Source organism: Hyla sarda, unplaced genomic scaffold (genome assembly GCF_029499605.1).
Source record: "Hyla sarda isolate aHylSar1 unplaced genomic scaffold, aHylSar1.hap1 scaffold_487, whole genome shotgun sequence".
NCBI lineage: Eukaryota > Metazoa > Chordata > Amphibia > Anura > Hylidae > Hyla > Hyla sarda.
Window position 1 is genome coordinate 193,257 of NW_026610499.1, and position 25,571 is coordinate 218,827.

General features: G+C 37.6%; 1 protein-coding gene across 1 annotated transcript in view; it reads left to right on the top strand.

The window, feature by feature from the left end:
- Positions 1–11,076, top strand: part of KRTCAP2 (keratinocyte associated protein 2) — an 18,446-nt gene extending 7,370 nt beyond the window's left edge. The window contains exons 2-5 of the mRNA XM_056553933.1: positions 985–1,139; positions 8,799–8,862; positions 9,077–9,143; positions 10,893–11,076. Of these exons, the coding sequence (XP_056409908.1) occupies positions 985–1,139; positions 8,799–8,862; positions 9,077–9,143; positions 10,893–11,013 (407 nt within the window). The 3' untranslated portion in view covers positions 11,014–11,076. The remainder of the gene's footprint in view (positions 1–984; positions 1,140–8,798; positions 8,863–9,076; positions 9,144–10,892) is intronic.
- The last annotated feature ends 14,495 nt before the right edge of the window (positions 11,077–25,571 follow it).

The following is a 25,571-nucleotide window of genomic DNA, read 5'->3' on the forward strand; positions in this document are numbered from 1 at the left end:
TTATATATTGTAGCGTGTAATATACCGTTATATGGCATCGCGTGTAATATACAGTTATATAGTGTCGCGTGTAATATACAGTTATATAGTGTAGCTTGTAATATACCGTTATATGGTGTATCGTGTAATATACAGTTATATAGTATAGCGTGTAATATACCGTTATATGGCATCGCGTGTAATATACAGTTATATAGTGTCGCATGTAATATACAGTTATATAGTGTAGCGTGTAATATACAGTTATATAGTGTCGCATGTAATATACAGTTATATGGTGTATCGTGTAATATACAGTTATATAGTATAGCGTGTAATACACCGTTATATGGCATCGCGTGTAATATACAGTTTTATATAGTGTTGCGTGTAATATACAGTTATATAGTGTAGCGTGTAATATAGTTATATAGTGTCGCGTGTAATATACAGTTATATAGTGTAGCTTGTAATATACTGTTATATGGTGTATCGTGTAATATACAGTTATATAGTGTAGCGTGTAATATACCGTTATATGGCATCGCGTGTAATATACAGTTTTATATAGTGTCGCGTGTAATATACAGTTATATAGTGTAGCGTGTAATATACCGTTATATGGTGTATTTGGTAATATACCGTTATATGGCATCGCGTGTAATATACAGTTATATAGTGTAGCGTGTAATATACCGTTATATGGTGCATCGTGTAATATACAGTTATATAGTGCAGCGTGTAATATACCGTTACATGGTGCATCGTGTAATATACCGTTATATGGCATCCCGTGTAATATACCGTTATATGGTACATCTTGTAATATACAGTTATATAGTGTAGCGTGTAATATACCGTTATATGGCATCCCGTGTAATATACCGTTATATGATAACATGTGATGACGTCCCGGGTACAGTCAGTAGTGAGGGGCGGTGGGTGTAATGACTCGGGGTACAGTTGTGCAGTATTATTGATCTTGACATGTGACTCTCTCGGCAGCGGTCAGTACGGGGATCTCGCTGGCACTCTCCTCCCTGGTGGCGCTCCTCCTTTTCGCTGGGATGCAGATGTACAGCCGGCACTTGGCTTCCTCTGAGTGGCTGACTATCCTGGGCGGCCTCCTTGGATCCGGAATCTTCTTCTTCTCCCTCACTGTATCCTTATATGTGTAATACCATCCTACCCCCCGGAACCAACCATAATAACATCCTCCTACCCCCCGGAACCAACCATAATAACATCCTCCTACCCCCCGGAACCAACCATAATAACATCCTCCTACCCCCGGAACCAACCATAATAACATCCTCCTACCCCCCGGAACCAACCATAATAACATCCTCCTACCCCCCGGAACCAACCGTAATAACATCCTCCTACCCCCCGGAACCAACCGTAATAACATCCTCCTACCCCCCGGAACCAACCGTAATAACATCCTCCTACCCCCCGGAACCAACCATAATAACATCCTCCTACCCCCCGGAACCAACCGTAATAACATCCTCCTACCCCCCGGAACCAACCGTAATAACATCCTCCTACCCCCCGGAACCAACCATAATAACATCCTCCTACCCCCCCGGAACCAACCATAATAACATCCTCCTACCCCCCGGAACCAACCATAATAACATCCTCCTACCCCCCGGAACCAACCATAATAACATCCTCCTACCCCCCGGAACCAACCATAATAACATCCTCCTACCCCCGGAACCAACCGTAATAACATCCTCCTACCCCCCGGAACCAACCATAATAACATCCTCCTACCCCCCGGAACCAACCGTAATAACATCCTCCTACCCCCCGGAACCAACCATAATAACATCCTCCTACCCCTGGAACCAACGATAATAACATCCTCCTACCCCGGAACCAACCGTAATAACATCCTCCTACCCCCGGAACCAACCATAATAACATCCTCCTACCCCTGGAACCAACGATAATAACATCCTCCTACCCCCCGGAACCAACCGTAATAACATCCTCCTACCCCCGGAACCAACCGTAATAACATCCTCCTACCCCGGAACCAACCGTAATAACATCCTCCTACCCCCGGAACCAACCATAATAACATCCTCCTACCCCCCGGAACCAACCATAATAACATCCTCCTACCCCCCGGAACCAACCATAATAACATCCTCCTACCCCCGGAACCAACCGTAATAACATCCTCCTACCCCCGGAACCAACCATAATAACATCCTCCTACCCCGGAACCAACCGTAATAACATCCTCCTACCCCCGGAACCAACCATAATAACATCCTCCTACCCCCCGGAACCAACCATAATAACATCCTCCTACCCCTGGAACCAACCATAATAACATCCTCCTACCCCCCGGAACCAACCATAATAACATCCTCCTACCCCCCGGAACCAACCATAATAACATCCTCCTACCCCCCGGAACCAACCATAATAACATCCTCCTACCCCCCGGAACCAACCATAATAACATCCTCCTACCCCCGGAACCAACCATAATAACATCCTCCTACCCCGGAACCAACCGTAATAACATCCTCCTACCCCGGAACCAACCGTAATAACATCCTCCTACCCCCCGGAACCAACCGTAATAACATCCTCCTACCCCCGGAACCAACCATAATAACATCCTCCTACCCCCCGGAACCAACCATAATAACATCCTCCTACCCCCGGAACCAACCATAATAACATCCTCCTACCCCCCGGAACCAACCATAATAACATCCTCCTACCCCTGGAACCAACCATAATAACATCCTCCTACCCCCCGGAACCAACCATAATAACATCCTCCTACCCCCCGGAACCAACCATAATAACATCCTCCTACCCCCCGGAACCAACCATAATAACATCCTCCTACCCCCGGAACCAACCATAATAACATCCCCCTACCCCCGGAACCAACCGTAATAACATCCTCCTACCCCCGGAACCAACCGTAATAACATCCTCCTACCCCCCGGAACCAACCATAATAACATCCTCCTACCCCCCGGAACCAACCATAATAACATCCTCCTACCCCCCGGAACCAACCATAATAACATCCTCCTACCCCCCGGAACCAACCATAATAACATCCTCCTACCCCCCGGAACCAACCATAATAACATCCTCCTACCCCCCGGAACCAACCATAATAACATCCTCCTACCCCCCGGAACCAACCATAATAACATCCTCCTACCCCTGGAACCAACCATAATAACATCCTCCTACCCCCGGGACCAACCATTATATCATCATCCTACCCCCCGGAACCAACCATAATAACATCCTCCTACCCCCGGAACCAACCATAATAACATCCTCCTACCCCCTGAACCACCCGTAATATCATCATCCTACCCCCCGGAACCAACCATAATATCATCATCCTACCCCCGGAACCAACCATAATAACATCCTCCTACCCCTGGAACCACCCGTAATAACATCCTCCTACCCCTGGAACCACCCGTAATAACATCCTCCTACCCCTGGAACCACCCGTAATAACATCCTCCTACCCCTGGAACCACCCGTAATAACATCCTCCTACCCCGGAACAAACCGTAATATCATCATCCTACCCTTCCTCCTACCCACGGAACCAGCCAAAATAACATCCCCCTACCCCCCTGGACCAACCATAATAACATCCTCCTACCCCCTGGGACCAACCATAATGACATCCTCCTACCCCTCAGGACCAACCTTAATAACATCCTACGACATTGACTAAAATCTTACCACACGTCCTATCCTTGACACAAACACATCCTATCCCTGGACACAATCATAGTAACTTCTCATATCATACTCCCCCCGTCCAGACTGTAATAGCACTTCATACCCTGTCCCCGGACACTGACTGTAATAACACCTCACACCCTGTCCCTGGACACTGACTGTAATAATATCCTGCAGCCTGTCCCTGGACACTGACTGTAATAACACCTCACACCCTGTCCCCGGACACTGACTGTAATAACACCTCGCACCCTGTCCCCGGACACTGACTGTAATAACACCTCACACCCTGTCCCCGGACACTGACTGTAATAACACCTCACACCCTGTCCCTGGACACTGACTGTAATAATATCCTGCAGCCTGTCCCTGGACACTGACTGTACTAACACCTCACACCCTGTCCCCGGACACTGACTGTAATAACACCTCGCACCCTGTCCCCGGACACTGACTGTAATAACACCTCACACCCTGTCCCCGGACACTGACTGTAATAACACCTCACACCCTGTCCCTGGACACTGACTGTAATAATATCCTGCAGCCTGTCCCTGGACACTGACTGTAATAACACCTCACACCCTGTCCCCGGACACTGACTGTAATAACACCTCGCACCCTGTCCCCGGACACTGACTGTAATAACACCTCACACCCTGTCCCCGGACACTGACTGTAATAACACCTCACACCCTGTCCCTGGACACTGACTGTAATAACATCCTGCAGCCTGTCCCTGGACACTGACTGTAATAACACCTCACACCCTGTCCCCGGACACTGACTGTAATAACACCTCACACCCTGTCCCTGGACACTGACTGTAATAACATCCTGCAGCCTGTCCCTGGACACTGACTGTAATAACACCTCGCACCCTGTCCCCGGACACTGACTGTAATAACACCTCACACCCTGTCCCTGGACACTGACTGTAATAACATCCTGCAGCCTGTCCCTGGACACTGACTGTAATAACACCTCACACCCTGTCCCTGGACACTGACTGTAATAATATCCTGCAGCCTGTCCCTGGACACTGACTGTAATAACACCTCACACCCTGTCCCTGGACACTGACTGTAATAACATCCTGCAGCCTGTCCCTGGACACTGACTGTAATAACATCCTGCAGCCTGTCCCTGGACACTGACTGTAATAACACCTCACACCCTGTCCTCGGACACTGACTGTAATAACACCTCACACCCTGTCCCCGGACATTGACTGTAATAACATCCTGCAGCCTGTCCCCGGACACTGACTGTAATAACAGCCTGCAGCCTGTCCCTGGACACTGACTGTAATAACAGCCTGCAGCCTGTCCCTGGACACTGACTGTAATAACACCTCACACCCTGTCCCCGGACACTGACTGTAACAACATCCTGCAGCCTGTCCCTGGACACTGACTGTAATAACACCTCACACCCTGTCCTCGGACACTGACTGTAATAACACCTCACACCCTGTCCTCGGACACTGACTGTAATAACATCCTGCAGCCTGTCCCCGGACACTGACTGTAATAACATCCTGCAGCCTGTCCCCGGACACTGACTGTAATAACACCTCACACCCTGTCCCCGGACACTGACTGTAACAACATCCTGCAGCCTGTCCCTGGACACTGACTGTAATAACACCCGCACCCTGTCCTCGGACACTGACTGTAATAACATCCTGCAGCCTGTCCCCGGATACTGACTGTAATAACACCTCACACCCTGTCCCCGGACACTGACTGTAATAACACCTCACACCCTGTCCTCGGACACTGACTGTAATAACACCTCACACCTTGTCCTCGGACACTGACTGTAATAACATCCTGCAGCCTGTCCCTGGACACTGACTGTAATAACACCTCACACCCTGTCCCTGGACACTGACTGTAATAATATCCTGCAGCCTGTCCCTGGACACTGACTGTAATAACACCTCGCACCCTGTCCCCGGACACTGACTGTAATAACACCTCACACCCTGTCCCTGGACACTGACTGTAATAACATCCTGCAGCCTGTCCCCGGACACTGACTGTAACAACATCCTGCAGCCTGTCCCCGGACACTGACTGTAATAACACCCGCACCCTGTCCCTGGACACTGACTGTAATAACATCCTGCAGCCTGTCCCCGGACACTGACTGTAACAACATCCTGCAGCCTGTCCCCGGACACTGACTGTAATAACACCCGCACCCTGTCCCTGGACACTGACTGTAATAACACCTCACACCCTGTCCCCGGATACTGACTGTAATAACACCTCACACCCTGTCCTCGGACACTGACTGTAATAACACCTCACACCCTGTCCCTGGACACTGACTGTAATAACATCCTGCAGCCTGTCCCTGGACACTGACTGTAATAACACCTCACACCCTGTCCTCGGACACTGACTGTAATAACACCTCACACCCTGTCCCTGGACACTGACTGTAATAACATCCTGCAGCCTGTCCCTGGACACTGACTGTAATAACACCTCACACCCTGTCCTCGGACACTGACTGTAATAACATCCTGCAGCCTGTCCCCGGACACTGACTGTAATAACACCTCACACCCTGTCCCCGGACACTGACTGTAATAACATCCTGCAGCCTGTCCCCGGATACTGACTGTAATAACACCTCACACCCTGTCCTCGGACACTGACTGTAATAACACTCTGTCCCCGGACACTGACTGTAATGGCACCCGCACCCTGTCCCTGGACACTGACTGTAATAACATCCTGCACCCTGTCCCTGGACACTGACTGTAATAACACCTCGCACCCTGTCCCTGGACACTGACTGTAATAACACCTCACACCTTGTCCTCGAACACTGACTGTAATAACACCTCACACCCTGTCCCTGGACACTGACTGTAATAACACCTCGCACCCTGTCCTTGGACACTGACTGTAATAACACCTCACACCCTGTCCCTGGACACTGACTGTAATAACACCTCGCACCCTGTCCTTGGACACTCACTGTAATAACACCTCACACCCCGTCCCTGGACACTGACTGTAATAACACCTCACACCCTGTCCCCGGACACTAACTGTAATAACACCTCGCACCCTGTCCCTGGACACTGACTGTAATAACACCTCGCACCCTGTCCCTGGACACTGACTGTAATAACACCTCGCACCCTGTCCCTGGACACTGACTGTAATAACACCCTGTCCCCGGACACTGACTGTAATAACATCCTGCAGCCTGTCCTCGGACACTGACTGTAATAACACCTCACACCCTGTCCCCGGACACTGACTGTAATGGCACCCGCACCCTGTCCCCGGACACTGACTGTAATAACACCCTGTCCCCGGACACTGACTGTAATAACACCTCGCACCCTGTCCCTGGACACTGACTGTAATAACATCCTGCAGCCTGTCCCTGGACACTGACTGTAATAACATCCTGCAGCCTGTCCCTGGACACTGACTGTAATAACATCCTGCAGCCTGTCCCTGGACACTGACTGTAATAACATCCTGCAGCCTGTCCCTGGACACTGACTGTAATAACATCCTGCAGCCTGTCCCCGGACACTGACTGTAATAACACCCTGTCCCCGGACACTGACTGTAATAACACCTCACACCCTGTCCCTGGACACTGACTGTAATAACACCTCACACCCTGTCCCTGGACACTGACTGTAATAACACCCGCACCCTGTCCCTGGACACTGACTGTAATAACACCTCACACCCTGTCCTCGGACACTGACTGTAATAACACCTCACACCCTGTCCCTGGACACTGACTGTAATAACATCCTGCAGCCTGTCCCCGGACACTGACTGTAATAACACCTCACACCCTGTCCCTGGACACTGACTGTAATAACATCCTGCAGCCTGTCCCTGGACACTGACTGTAATAACACCTCACACCCTGTCCTCGGACACTGACTGTAATAACACCTCACACCCTGTCCCTGGACACTGACTGTAATAACATCCTGCAGCCTGTCCCTGGACACTGACTGTAATAACACCTCACACCCTGTCCCTGGACACTGACTGTAATAACACCTCACACCCTGTCCCCGGACACTGACTGTAATAACATCCTGCAGCCTGTCCCCGGACACTGACTGTAATAACACCTCACACCCTGTCCCTGGACACTGACTGTAATAACATCCTGCACCCTGTCCCCGGACACTGACTGTAATAACACCCTGTCCCCGGACACTGACTGTAATAACACCTCGCACCCTGTCCCTGGACACTGACTGTAATAACACCCGCACCCTGTCCCTGGACACTGACTGTAATAACACCTCACACCCTGTCCTCGGACACTGACTGTAATAACACCTCACACCCTGTCCCTGGACACTGACTGTAATAACACCTCGCACCCTGTCCCCGGACACTGACTGTAATAACACCTCACACCCTGTCCCCGGACACTGACTGTAATAACACCTCACACCCTGTCCCCGGACACTGACTGTAATAACACCCTGTCCCCGGACACTGACTGTAATAACATCCTTCAGCCTGTCCTCGGACACTGACTGTAATAACACCTCACACCCTGTCCCCGGACACTAACTGTAATAACACCTCACACCCTGTCCCTGGACACTGACTGTAATAACACCTCGCACCCTGTCCCTGGACACTGACTGTAATAACACCCTGTCCTCGGACACTGACTGTAATAACACCTCACACCCTGTCCTCGGACACTGACTGTAATAACACCTCACACCCTGTCCCTGGACACTGACTGTAATAACACCTCGCACCCTGTCCCTGGACACTGACTGTAATAACACCCTGTCCTCGGACACTGACTGTAATAACACCTCACACCCTGTCCCCGGACACTGACTGTAATAACACCTCACACCCTGTCCCTGGACACTGACTGTAATAACACCTCACACCCTGTCCCCGGACACTGACTGTAATAACACCTCGCACCCTGTCTCTGGACACTGACTGTAATGGCACCCGCACCCTGGCCCGGGGAGGACGACCCTCCTTGGGCACATTATTACACTGATGACTCCTTATCCCGGACCTCAGGCCTTCAACAACCTGGAGAATCTGGTGTTCGGTAAAGGTTTCCAGGCGAAGGTGTTTCCCGAAGGTAAGTGGCTCTGGACACAATGGGGTGTATGTGTTAATCCTGGCATTCTGGATATAAAGCAGCTCCACCTTATTCCCCGATACTGCCGTGACCTCTGCTGGTGACCCGTGGGGTGGAGATCTGGGGCAGGACATAGACGGGCCCTTTACCATAGTTTTTATATGATCAGCTCTGGGGATTCGCATTCTGATGTCTCCCCTTCTTGCTCTCACAGTTCTCGTCTGCCTCTTCATCGCCCTCTTTGCCTCTGGATTGGTCCACAGAGTCTGTGTCACCACATGGTCAGTATATTAGGGGAGGGGATGGTTATTGTGGGTGCACACAGAGATCAGTATGTGCATGTAATGTTCTTGTGGGTACACACTATGATCAGTATGTGCAGGGAAGGTTCTTGTGGGTGCACACAGGGATCAGTATTTGCGGGGACAGTTCTTGTGGGTGCACAGTATCAGTATGGACATGGGAAGGTTTTTGTGGGTGCACACAGGGATCAGTATGTGCAGGGAAGGTTCTTGTGGGTGCACACAGGGATCAGTATTTGCGGGGACAGTTCTTGTGGGTGCACACAGGGATCAGTATTTGCGGGGACAGTTCTTGTGGGTGCACACAGGGATCAGTATTTGCGGGGACAGTTCTTGTGGGTGCACACAGGGATCAGTATTTGTGGGGACAGTTCTTGTGGGTGCACACAGGGATCAGTATTTGCGAGGACAGTTCTTGTGGGTGCACACAGGGATCAGTATTTGTGGGGACAGTTCTTGTGGGTGCACACAGGGATAAGTATTTGCGGGGACAGTTCCTGTGGGTGCACACAGGGATCAGTATTTGCGGGGACAGTTCTTGTGGGTGCACACAGGGATCAGTATTTGTGGGGACAGTTCTTGTGGGTGCACACAGGGATCAGTATTTGCGGGGACAGTTCCTGTGGGTGCACACAGGGATCAGTATTTGCGGGGACAGTTCCTGTGGGTGCACACAGGGATCAGTATTTGTGGGGACAGTTCTTGTGGGTGCACACAGGGATCAGTATTTGTGGGGACAGTTCTTGTGGGTGCACACAGGGATCAGTATTTGCGGGGACAGTTCTTGTGGGTGCACACAGGGATCAGTATTTGTGGGGACAGTTCTTGTGGGTACACAGTATCAGTATGGACATGGGAGGGGAAGCTTATTGTGGGTGCACACAGGGATCAGTATTTGCGGGGACAGTTCCTGTGGGTGCACACAGGGATCAGTATTTGCGGGGACAGTTCTTGTGGGTGCACACAGGGATCAGTATTTGCGGGGACAGTTCTTGTGGGTGCACACAGGGATCAGTATTTGCGGGGACAGTTCTTGTGGGTGCACACAGGGATCAGTATTTGCGGGGACAGTTCCTGTGGGTGCACACAGGGATCAGTATTTGCGGGGACAGTTCTTGTGGGTGCACACAGGGATCAGTATTTGTGGGGACAGTTCTTGTGGGTGCACACAGGGATCAGTATTTGTGGGGACAGTTCTCGTGGGTGCACACAGGGATCAGTATTTGCGGGGACAGTTCTTGTGGGTGCACACAGGGATCAGTATTTGCGGGGACAGTTCTTGTGGGTGCACACAGGGATCAGTATTTGCGGGGACAGTTCCTGTGGGTGCACACAGGGATCAGTATTTGCGGGGACAGTTCCTGTGGGTGCACACAGGGATCAGTATTTGCGGGGACAGTTCTTGTGGGTGCACACAGGGATCAGTATTTGCGGGGACAGTTCTTGTGGGTGCACACAGGGATCAGTATTTGCGGGGACAGTTCCTGTGGGTGCACACAGGGATCAGTATTTGCGGGGACAGTTCCTGTGGGTGCACACAGGGATCAGTATTTGTGGGGACAGTTCTTGTGGGTGCACACAGGGATCAGTATTTGCGGGGACAGTTCTTGTGGGTGCACACAGGGATCAGTATTTGTGGGGACAGTTCTTGTGGGTACACAGTATCAGTATGGACATGGGAGGGGAAGCTTATTGTGGGTGCACACAGTAACAATGTCCGTTCTGCAGCTTCATCTTCTCCCTGGTGGACTTGTACTATGTGAATAAGATCTCCTCGGGTCTGTACCAGAGTGTGACCCCTGCCGTGACCCCGGGGAAGGTGATTGGGAAGAACAAGAAGAGGACATAACCCCCCCCCCCCCCCCCGTGGTACATTGTGTCCTGTACAATAAAGAGTTGTTACTTTGTAACACGGCGGTGTTGTTTTTTTTTGTTACGATGGTGTCACAGGTCATGTGATACAGTGTTGTGTCCTGTCATTACTGCTATACAGAGACCGTGTAAACAGTGCCACACCAACTCCAACAATGGGCTGCACAAAATTATTCACACCCTTAAAGGGGTTATCCAGGAAAAAAACGTTTCTAAATATATTAACTGGCTCCTGAAAGTTAAACAGATTAGTAAATTACGTCTATTAAAAAAATCTTAATCCTTACAGCACTTCTGAGCTGCTTAAGTTGAGTTGTTCTTTTCTGTCTAAGTTCTCTCTGATGACACCTGTCTCGGGAACTGTCCAGAGTAGAATCAAATCCCCATAGCAAACCTCATCTACTCTGTGCAGTTCCCGAGACAAGCAGAGGTGTCAGCAGAGAGCACTGTTGCCAGACAGAAAACAACAACAACTCCACTTCAGCAGCTGATAATTATTGGAAGGATTAAGATTTTTTAATAGAAGTGATTTACAAATCTGTTTAACTTTCTGGAGCCAGTTCATATATAAAAAAAATAATATCAAAGAGAGGTGAACTTGCACTCACAGACCATGTAGTAAACTTGGATCCACGGAACCTCCGTGGGGCAAAGAGACGTTAGGATGGGAGCGCTCAGAGGCCCGAAGAAGCACATAGGTGGGTGCGAAAACGGATGTTAGCCTCTGAGCGCTCCCATCCTAACGTCTCCCTGCAAGTTCACCTCTCTCTGATATATTTGGATTACTTACCTTTTTCTTAAAACTTAGCACCCACCAGTATATATATTATCAGCTACGGCCACTGGACACTATTAGACTGTGCGTATATATCATTCATTATAGGTAGAATATTATTAGACTGTGCGTATATATCATTCATTATAGGTAGAATATTATTAGACTCTGCGTATATATCATTCATTATAGGTAGAATATTATTAGACTGCGTATATATCATTCATTATAGGTAGAATATTATTAGACTGTGCGTATATATCATTCATTATAGATAGAATATTATTAGACTGTGCGTATATATCATTCATTATAGGTAGAATATTATTAGACTGCGTATATATCATTCATTATAGGTAGAATATTATTAGACTGTGCGTATATATCATTCATTATAGGTAGAATATTATTAGACTGTGCGTATATATCATTCATTATAGGTAGAATATTATTAGACTGTGCGTATATATCATTCATTATAGGTAGAATATTATTAGACTGCGCATATATCATTCATTATAGGTAGAATATTATTAGACTGTGCGTATATATCATTCATTATAGATAGAATATTATTAGACTGTGCGTATATATCATTCATTATAGGTAGAATATTATTAGACTGCGCGTATATACCATTCATTATAGGTAGAATATTATTAGACTGTGCGTATATATCATTCATTATAGGTAGAATATTATTAGACTGTGCGTATATATCATTCATTATAGGTAGAATATTATTAGACTGTGCGTATATATCATTCATTATAGGTAGAATATTATTAGACTGTGCGTATATATCATTCATTATAGGTAGAATATTATTAGACTGCGTATATATCATTCATTATAGGTAGAATATTATTAGACTGCGTATATATCATTCATTATAGGTAGAATATTATTAGACTGTGCGTATATATCATTCATTATAGGTAGAATATTATTAGACTGTGCGTATATATCATTCATTATAGGTAGAATATTATTAGACTGTGCGTATATATCATTCATTATAGGTAGAATATTATTAGACTGTGCGTATATATCATTCATTATAGGTAGAATATTATTAGACTGTGCGTATATATCATTCATTATAGGTAGAATATTATTAGACTGTGCGTATATATCATTCATTATAGGTAGAATATTATTAGACTGTGCGTATATATCATTCATTATAGGTAGAATATTATTAGACTGTGCGTATATATCATTCATTATAGGTAGAATATTATTAGACTGCGTATATATCATTCATTATAGGTAGAATATTATTAGACTGTGCGTATATATCATTCATTATAGGTAGAATATTATTAGACTGCGTATATATCATTCATTATAGGTAGAATATTATTAGACTGTGCGTATATATCATTCATTATAGATAGAATATTATTAGACTGTGCGTATATATCATTATAGGTAGAATATTATTAGACTGTGCGTATATATCATTCATTATAGGTAGAATATTATTAGACTGAGCATATATATCATTCATTATAGGTAGAATATTATTAGACTGCGTATATATCATTCATTATAGGTAGAATATTATTAGACTGTGCGTATATATCATTCATTATAGGTAGAATATTATTAGACTGTGCGTATATATCATTCATTATAGGTAGAATATTATTAGACTGTGTATATATCATTCATTATAGGTAGAATATTATTAGACTGTGCGTATATATCATTCATTATAGGTAGAATATTATTAGACTGCGTATATATCATTCATTATAGGTAGAATATTATTAGACTGCGTATATATCATTCATTATAGGTAGAATATTATTAGACTGTGCGTATATATCATTCATTATAGGTAGAATATTATTAGACTGTGCACATATATCATTCATTATAGGTAGAATATTATTAGACTGTGCGTATATATCATTCATTATAGGTAGAATATTATTAGACTGCGTATATATCATTCATTATAGGTAGAATATTATTAGACTGCGTATATATCATTCATTATAGGTAGAATATTATTAGACTGTGCGTATATATCATTCATTATAGGTAGAATATTATTAGACTGCGTATATATCATTCATTATAGGTAGAATATTATTAGACTGTGCGTATATATCATTCATTATAGGTAGAATATTATTAGACTGCGTATATATCATTCATTATAGGTAGAATATTATTAGACTGTGCACATATATCATTCATTATAGGTAGAATATTATTAGACTGTGCGTATATATCATTCATTATAGTTAGAATATTATTAGACTGTGCGTATATATCATTCATTATAGGTAGAATATTATTAGACTGTGCGTATATATAATTCATTATAGATAGAATATTATTAGACTGTGCGTATATATCATTCATTATAGTTAGAATATTATTAGACTGTGCGTATATATCATTCATTATAGGTAGAATATTATTAGACTGTGCGTATATATAATTCATTATAGATAGAATATTATTAGACTGTGCGTATATATCATTCATTATAGGTAGAATATTATTAGACTGCGTATATATCATTCATTATAGGTAGAATATTATTAGACTGCGTATATATCATTCATTATAGGTAGAATATTATTAGACTGTGCGTATATATCATTCATTATAGGTAGAATATTATTAGACTGCGTATATATCATTCATTATAGGTAGAATATTATTAGACTGCGTATATATCATTCATTATAGGTAGAATATTATTAGACTCTGCGTATATATCATTCATTATAGGTAGAATATTATTAGACTGTGCGTATATATCATTCATTATAGGTAGAATATTATTAGACTGTGCGTATATATCATTCATTATAGGTAGAATATTATTAGACTGTGCGTATATATCATTCATTATAGGTAGAATATTATTAGACTGCGTATATATCATTCATTATAGGTAGAATATTATTAGACTGTGCGTATATATCATTCATTATAGGTAGAATATTATTAGACTGTGCGTATATATCATTATAGGTAGAATATTATTAGACTGTGCGTATATATCATTCATTATAGGTAGAATATTATTAGACTGCGTATATATCATTCATTATAGGTAGAATATTATTAGACTGTGCGTATATATCATTCATTATAGGTAGAATATTATTAGACTGTGCGTATATATCATTCATTATAGGTAGAATATTATTAGACTGTGCGTATATATCATTCATTATAGGTAGAATATTATTAGACTGTGCGTATATATCATTCATTATAGGTAGAATATTATTAGACTGTGCGTATATATCATTCATTATAGGTAGAATATTATTAGACTGTGCGTATATATCATTCATTATAGGTAGAATATTATTAGACTGCGTATATATCATTCATTATAGGTAGAATATTATTAGACTGTGCGTATATATCATTCATTATAGGTAGAATATTATTAGACTGTGCGTATATATCATTCATTATAGGTAGAATATTATTAGACTGTGCGTATATATCATTCATTATAGGTAGAATATTATTAGACTGTGCGTATATATCATTATAGGTAGAATATTATTAGACTGTGCGTATATATCATTCATTATAGGTAGAATATTATTAGACTGTGCGTATATATCATTCATTATAGGTAGAATATTATTAGACTGCGTATATATCATTCATTATAGGTAGAATATTATTAGACTGTGCGTATATATCATTCATTATAGGTAGAATATTATTAGACTGTGCGTATATATCATTCATTATAGGTAGAATATTATTAGACTGCGTATATATCATTCATTATAGGTAGAATATTATTAGACTGTGCGTATATATCATTCATTATAGGTAGAATATTATTAGACTGCGTATATATCATTCATTATAGGTAGAATATTATTAGACTGTGCGTATATATCATTCATTATAGGTAGAATATTATTAGACTGCGTATATATCATTCATTATAGGTAGAATATTATTAGACTGTGCACATATATCATTCATTATAGGTAGAATATTATTAGACTGTGCACATATATCATTCATTATAGGTAGAATATTATTAGACTGCGTATATATCATTCATTATAGGTAGAATATTATTAGACTGTGCGTATATATCATTCATTATAGGTAGAATATTATTAGACTGCGTATATATCATTCATTATAGGTAGAATATTATTAGACTGCGTATATATCATTCATTATAGGTAGAATATTATTAGACTGCGTATATATCATTCATTATAGGTAGAATATTATTAGACTGTGCACATATATCATTCATTATAGGTAGAATATTATTAGACTGTGCGTATATATCATTCATTATAGTTAGAATATTATTAGACTGTGCGTATATATCATTCATTATAGGTAGAATATTATTAGACTGTGCGTATATATAATTCATTATAGATAGAATATTATTAGACTGTGCGTATATATCATTCATTATAGGTAGAATATTATTAGACTGCGTATATATCATTCATTATAGGTAGAATATTATTAGACTGCGTATATATCATTCATTATAGGTAGAATATTATTAGACTGTGCGTATATATCATTCATTATAGGTAGAATATTATTAGACTGTGCGTATATATCATTCATTATAGGTAGAATATTATTAGACTGCGCGTATATATCATTCATTATAGGTAGAATATTATTAGACTGCGTATATATCATTCATTATAGGTAGAATATTATTAGACTGCGTATATATCATTCATTATAGGTAGAATATTATTAGACTCTGCGTATATATCATTCATTATAGGTAGAATATTATTAGACTGTGCGTATATATCATTCATTATAGGTAGAATATTATTAGACTGTGCGTATATATCATTCATTATAGGTAGAATATTATTAGACTGTGCGTATATATCATTCATTATAGGTAGAATATTATTAGACTGCGTATATATCATTCATTATAGGTAGAATATTATTAGACTGTGCGTATATATCATTCATTATAGGTAGAATATTATTAGACTGTGCGTATATATCATTATAGGTAGAATATTATTAGACTGTGCGTATATATCATTCATTATAGGTAGAATATTATTAGACTGCGTATATATCATTCATTATAGGTAGAATATTATTAGACTGTGCGTATATATCATTCATTATAGGTAGAATATTATTAGACTGTGCGTATATATCATTCATTATAGGTAGAATATTATTAGACTGTGCGTATATATCATTCATTATAGGTAGAATATTATTAGACTGCGTATATATCATTCATTATAGGTAGAATATTATTAGACTGTGCGTATATATCATTCATTATAGGTAGAATATTATTAGACTGCGTATATATCATTCATTATAGGTAGAATATTATTAGACTGTGTATATATATCATTCATTATAGGTAGAATATTATTAGACTGTGCGTATATATCATTCATTATAGGTAGAATATTATTAGACTGTGCGTATATATCATTCATTATAGGTAGAATATTATTAGACTGCGTGTATATATCATTCATTATAGGTAGAATATTATTAGACTGTGCGTATATATCATTCATTATAAGTAGAATATTATTAGACTGTGCGTATATATCATTCATTATAGGTAGAATATTATTAGACTGCGCATATATCATTCATTATAGGTAGAATATTATTAGACTGTGCGTATATATCATTCATTATAGGTAGAATATTATTAGACTGCGTATATATCATTCATTATAGGTAGAATATTATTAGACTGCGTATATATCATTCATTATAGGTAGAATATTATTAGACTCTGCGTATATATCATTCATTATAGGTAGAATATTATTAGACTGTGCGTATATATCATTCATTATAGGTAGAATATTATTAGACTGTGCGTATATATCATTCATTATAGGTAGAATATTATTAGACTGTGCGTATATATCATTCATTATAGGTAGAATATTATTAGACTGCGTATATATCATTCATTATAGGTAGAATATTATTAGACTGTGCGTATATATCATTCATTATAGGTAGAATATTATTAGACTGTGCGTATATATCATTATAGGTAGAATATTATTAGACTGTGCGTATATATCATTCATTATAGGTAGAATATTATTAGACTGCGTATATATCATTCATTATAGGTAGAATATTATTAGACTGTGCGTATATATCATTCATTATAGGTAGAATATTATTAGACTGTGCGTATATATCATTCATTATAGGTAGAATATTATTAGACTGTGCGTATATATCATTCATTATAGGTAGAATATTATTAGACTGTGCGTATATATCATTCATTATAGGTAGAATATTATTAGACTGTGCGTATATATCATTCATTATAGGTAGAATATTATTAGACTGTGCGTATATATCATTCATTATAGGTAGAATATTATTAGACTGTGCGTATATATCATTATAGGTAGAATATTATTAGACTGTGCGTATATATCATTCATTATAGGTAGAATATTATTAGACTGTGCGTATATATCATTCATTATAGGTAGAATATTATTAGACTGCGTATATATCATTCATTATAGGTAGAATATTATTAGACTGTGCGTATATATCATTCATTATAGGTAGAATATTATTAGACTGCGTATATATCATTCATTATAGGTAGAATATTATTAGACTGTGCGTATATATCATTCATTATAGGTAGAATATTATTAGACTGTGCGTATATATCATTCATTATAGGTAGAATATTATTAGACTGTGCGTATATATCATTCATTATAGATAGAATATTATTAGACTGTGCGTATATATCATTCATTATAGGTAGAATATTATTAGACTGTGCGTATATATCATTATAGGTAGAATATTATTAGACTGTGCGTATATATCATTCATTATAGGTAGAATATTATTAGACTGTGCGTATATATCATTCATTATAGGTAGAATATTATTAGACTGTGCGTATATATCATTCATTATAGATAGAATATTATTAGACTGCGTATATATCATTCATTATAGGTAGAATATTATTAGACTGCGTATATATCATTCATTATAGGTAGAATATTATTAGACTGTGCGTATATATCATTCATTATAGGTAGAATATTATTAGACTGTGCGTATATATCATTCATTATAGGTAGAATATTATTAGACTGCGTATATATCATTCATTATAGGTAGAATATTATTAGACTGTGCGTATATATCATTCATTATAGGTAGAATATTATTAGACTGTGCGTATATATCATTCATTATAGGTAGAATATTATTAGACTGTGCGTATATATCATTCATTATAGATAGAATATTATTAGACTGTGCGTATATATCATTCATTATAGGTAGAATATTATTAGACTGTGCGTATATATCATTATAGGTAGAATATTATTAGACTGTGCGTATATATCATTATAGGTAGAATATTATTAGACTGTGCGTATATATCATTATAGGTAGAATATTATTAGACTGTGCGTATATATCATTCATTATAGGTAGAATATTATTAGACTGTGCGTATATATCATTCATTATAGGTAGAATATTATTAGACTGCGTATATATCATTCATTATAGGTAGAATATTATTAGACTGCGTATATATCATTCATTATAGGTAGAATATTATTAGACTGCGTATATATCATTATAGGTAGAATATTATTAGACTGTGCGTATATATCATTCATTATAGGTAGAATATTATTAGACTGAGCGTATATATCATTCATTATAGGTAGAATATTATTAGACTGCGTATATATCATTCATTATAGGTAGAATATTATTAGACTGTGCGTATATATCATTCATTATAGGTAGAATATTATTAGACTGCGTATATATCATTCATTATAGTTAGAATATTATTAGACTGTGCGTATATATCATTCATTATAGATAGAATATTATTAGACTGTGCGTATATATCATTCATTATAGGTAGAATATTATTAGACTGTGCGTATATATCATTCATTATAGGTAGAATATTATTAGACTGAGCGTATATATCATTCATTATAGGTAGAATATTATTAGACTGCGTATATATCATTCATTATAGGTAGAATATTATTAGACTGTGCGTATATATCATTCATTATAGGTAGAATATTATTAGACTGTGCGTATATATCATTCATTATAGGTAGAATATTATTAGACTGTGCGTATATATCATTATAGGTAGAATATTATTAGACTGTGCGTATATATCATTCATTATAGGTAGAATATTATTAGACTGCGTATATATCATTCATTATAGGTAGAATATTATTAGACTCTGCGTATATATCATTCATTATAGGTAGAATATTATTAGACTGTGCGTATATATCATTCATTATAGGTAGAATATTATTAGACTGAGCGTATATATCATTCATTATAGGTAGAATATTATTAGACTGCGTATATATCATTCATTATAGGTAGAATATTATTAGACTGTGCGTATATATCATTCATTATAGATAGAATATTATTAGACTGTGCGTATATATCATTCATTATAGGTAGAATATTATTAGACTGTGCGTATATATCATTCATTATAGGTAGAATATTATTAGACTGTGCGTATATATCATTCATTATAGGTAGAATATTATTAGACTGTGCGTATATATCATTCATTATAGGTAGAATATTATTAGACTGCGTATATATCATTCATTATAGGTAGAATATTATTAGACTGTGCGTATATATCATTCATTATAGGTAGAATATTATTAGACTGCGTATATATCATTCATTATAGGTAGAATATTATTAGACTGTGCGTATATATCATTCATTATAGGTAGAATATTATTAGACTGTGCGTATATATCATTCATTATAGGTAGAATATTATTAGACTGTGCGTATATATCATTCATTATAGGTAGAATATTATTAGACTGCGTATATATCATTTATTATAGGTAGAATATTATTAGACTGTGCGTATATATCATTCATTATAGGTAGAATATTATTAGACTGCGCGTATATATCATTCATTATAGGTAGAATATTATTAGACTGCGCGTATATATCATTCATTATAGGTAGAATATTATTAGACTGCGCGTATATATCATTCATTATAGGTAGAATATTATTAGACTGCGTATATATCATTCATTATAGGTAGAATATTATTAGACTGTGTATATATCATTCATTATAGGTAGAATATTATTAGACTGTGTATATATCATTCATTATAGGTAGAATATTATTAGACTGCGTATATATCATTCATTATAGGTAGAATATTATTAGACTGTGCGTATATATCATTCATTATAGGTAGAATATTATTAGACTGTGCGTATATATCATTCATTATAGGTAGAATATTATTAGACTGTGCGTATATATCATTCATTATAGGTAGAATATTATTAGACTGCGTATATATCATTCATTATGGGTAGAATATTATTAGACTGTGCGTATATATCATTCATTATAGGTAGAATATTATTAGACTGTGCGTATATATCATTCATTATAGGTAGAATATTATTAGACTGTGCGTATATATCATTCATTATAGGTAGAATATTATTAGACTGCGTATATATCATTCATTATAGATAGAATATTATTAGACTGTGCGTATATATCATTCATTATAGGTAGAATATTATTAGACTGTGCGTATATATCATTCATTATAGGTAGAATATTATTAGACTGTGCGTATATATCATTCATTATAGGTAGAATATTATTAGACTGTGCGTATATATCATTCATTATAGGTAGAATATTATTAGACTGTGCGTATATATCATTCATTATAGGTAGAATATTATTAGACTGTGCGTATATATCATTCATTATAGGTAGAATATTATTAGACTGCGTATATATCATTCATTATGGGTAGAATATTATTAGACTGTGCGTATATATCATTCATTATAGGTAGAATATTATTAGACTGTGCGTATATATCATTCATTATAGGTAGAATATTATTAGACTGTGCGTATATATCATTCATTATAGGTAGAATATTATTAGACTGCGTATATATCATTCATTATAGATAGAATATTATTAGACTGTGCGTATATATCATTCATTATAGGTAGAATATTATTAGACTGCGTATATATCATTCATTATAGATAGAATATTATTAGACTGTGCGTATATATCATTCATTATAGGTAGAATATTATTAGACTGTGCGTATATATCATTCATTATAGGTAGAATATTATTAGACTGTGCGTATATATCATTCATTATAGATAGAATATTATTAGACTGTGCGTATATATCATTCATTATAGATAGAATATTATTAGACTGTGCGTATATATCATTCATTATAGGTAGAATATTATTAGACTGTGTATATATCATTCATTATAGGTAGAATATTATTAGACTGCGTATATATCATTCATTATAGATAGAATATTATTAGACTGTGCGTATATATCATTCATTATAGGTAGAATATTATTAGACTGTGCGTATATATCATTCATTATAGGTAGAATATTATTAGACTGTGCGTATATATCATTCATTATAGATAGAATATTATTAGACTGTGTATATATCATTCATTATAGGTAGAATACTATTAGACTGTGCGTATATATCATTCATTATAGGTAGAATATTATTAGACTGCGTATATATCATTCATTATAGGTAGAATACTATTAGACTGCGTATATATCATTCATTATAGGTAGAATATTATTAGACTGTGCGTATATATCATTCATTATAGGTAGAATATTATTAGACTGTGCGTATATATCATTCATTATAGGTAGAATATTATTAGACTGTGCGTATATATCATTCATTATAGGTAGAATATTATTAGACTGCGTATATATCATTCATTATAGGTAGAATATTATTAGACTGTGCGTATATATCATTCATTATAGGTAGAATATTATTAGACTGTGCGTATATATCATTCATTATAGGTAGAATATTATTAGACTGTGTATATATCATTCATTATAGGTAGAATACTATTAGACTGTGCGTATATATCATTCATTATAGGTAGAATATTATTAGACTGCGTATATATCATTCATTATAGGTAGAATACTATTAGACTGCGTATATATCATTCATTATAGGTAGAATATTATTAGACTGTGCGTATATATCATTCATTATAGGTAGAATATTATTAGACTGTGCGTATATATCATTCATTATAGGTAGAATATTATTAGACTGTGCGTATATATCATTCATTATAGGTAGAATATTATTAGACTGCGTATATATCATTCATTATAGGTAGAATATTATTAGACTGTGCGTATATATCATTCATTATAGGTAGAATATTATTAGACTGTGCGTATATATCATTCATTATAGGTAGAATATTATTAGACTGTGCGTATATATCATTCATTATAGGTAGAATATTATTAGACTGCGTATATATCATTCATTATAGGTAGAATATTATTAGACTGTGCGTATATATCATTCATTATAGGTAGAATATTATTAGACTGTGCGTATATATCATTCATTATAGGTAGAATATTATTAGACTGTGCGTATATATCATTCATTATAGGTAGAATATTATTAGACTGTGCGTATATATCATTCATTATAGGTAGAATATTATTAGACTGTGCGTATATATCATTCATTATAGGTAGAATATTATTAGACTGTGCGTATATATCATTCATTATAGGTAGAATATTATTAGACTGTGCGTATATATCATTCATTATAGATAGAATATTATTAGACTGTGCGTATATATCATTCATTATAGGTAGAATATTATTAGACTGTGCGTATATATCATTCATTATAGGTAGAATATTATTAGACTGTGCGTATATATCATTCATTATAGGTAGAATATTATTAGACTGCGTATATATCATTCATTATAGGTAGAATATTATTAGACTGTGCGTATATATCATTCATTATAGATAGAATATTATTAGACTGTGCGTATATATCATTCATTATAGGTAGAATATTATTAGACTGTGCGTATATATCATTCATTATAGATAGAATATTATTAGACTGTGCGTATATATCATTCATTATAGATAGAATATTATTAGACTGTGCGTATATATCATTCATTATAGGTAGAATATTATTAGACTGTGCGTATATATCATTCATTATAGGTAGAATATTATTAGACTGCGTATATATCATTCATTATAGGTAGAATATTATTAGACTGTGTATATATCATTCATTATAGGTAGAATATTATTAGACTGTGCGTATATATCATTCATTATAGGTAGAATATTATTAGACTGTGCGTATATATCATTCATTATAGATAGAATATTATTAGACTGTGCGTATATATCATTCATTATAGGTAGAATATTATTAGACTGCGTATATATCATTCATTATAGGTAGAATATTATTAGACTGTGCGTATATATCATTCATTATAGGTAGAATATTATTAGACTGCGTATATATCATTCATTATAGGTAGAATATTATTAGACTGTGCGTATATATCATTCATTATAGAAGAAAAAATCTTGTCCACAGCACCAAAGTTCATGAAAAAATGTGTGTTTTTATTCCATAAAAGGTGTCAATACAACAGCGACGTTTCAGTCAGCTCAACCTGACCTTTCTCAAGCATCACACAACCAGTGCTAACCATATCTTTATAGAGGCACCAATTACAAATGGTACCAATAAATGTGCAAAATCAATCATTAAATAAAGTGCAAATGCATAGTGTAAACAGTACAAAAAATATATAAACATAAGTAGCAAAGTACAAAACCAAGAAAAATACATAAGTGGGACTTATACACAATATAGTGCAATAAATACATTAGGATAAACACTAATTGTGTTTAATTAATAAAGTGACACACATGTGTAGTAAGACATACAGGGTTAAAAAGGTGGGGGAACACACACTCACCGGATGACAAAGTATATCCACGCTATTACAGTATTCGGCATCAGGAAGTAACAACAGCGCCTGCGCGCCTCGTTCTCAGAGTGTCTCGTGTGGCAAGTAGATCTAGGCCAATCAGCGGATGGCGTCCAGGTGTCCATGGCGACGCGCAGCGAAATCTAACGCATGCGTACATCACCACGAGTCAACCTGCGCCATCTTGAGTGTGGGAAACAAGCCTCTACATATATCAAAGAAAACAAACTAAAAAAAGAAATAATAAATCTCTATCCAGTACGACTACCAGGTAACAATATAAGGTCCTAGTCCCCTACATCCAACGTACCATACAGACTCAGGGGGTCCGCACTCATGTGCATCGCCAGCATCCGGCTTTCGGAGGCTAGCAACGCACAGTGTGCACGCGACCCACATCCCCACACATCGTATGAAGGTGTGTGGTCACAGCACACAGTTTCACCGGCCACCCTAGGACCCTCTTGGTCCATAAACCACACACAGGATCACACAGTCAAGGACATTTGGACCAACCTGGAGTCTAGTATCAAAAATTACAATAACCAAAATGAACAGAACGAAAATATAAACAAAATGGAAAATGAAAAATATAAAAATAAAAAATAATAAAAGTACAATAGAGAAAATAGAAAATAATAATCATAACAAAAAATATATAAAAAAGAAATTAAAAAATTAAATTTTTTTATAAATATATAGAGGATTTTTTAATTAGTCTGGAGGCTGTACCACAACGCCACACTACACCGCCACACAAGAGACTCATGAAACTCACATAAATAGTCAGTATACAACGTTTTAT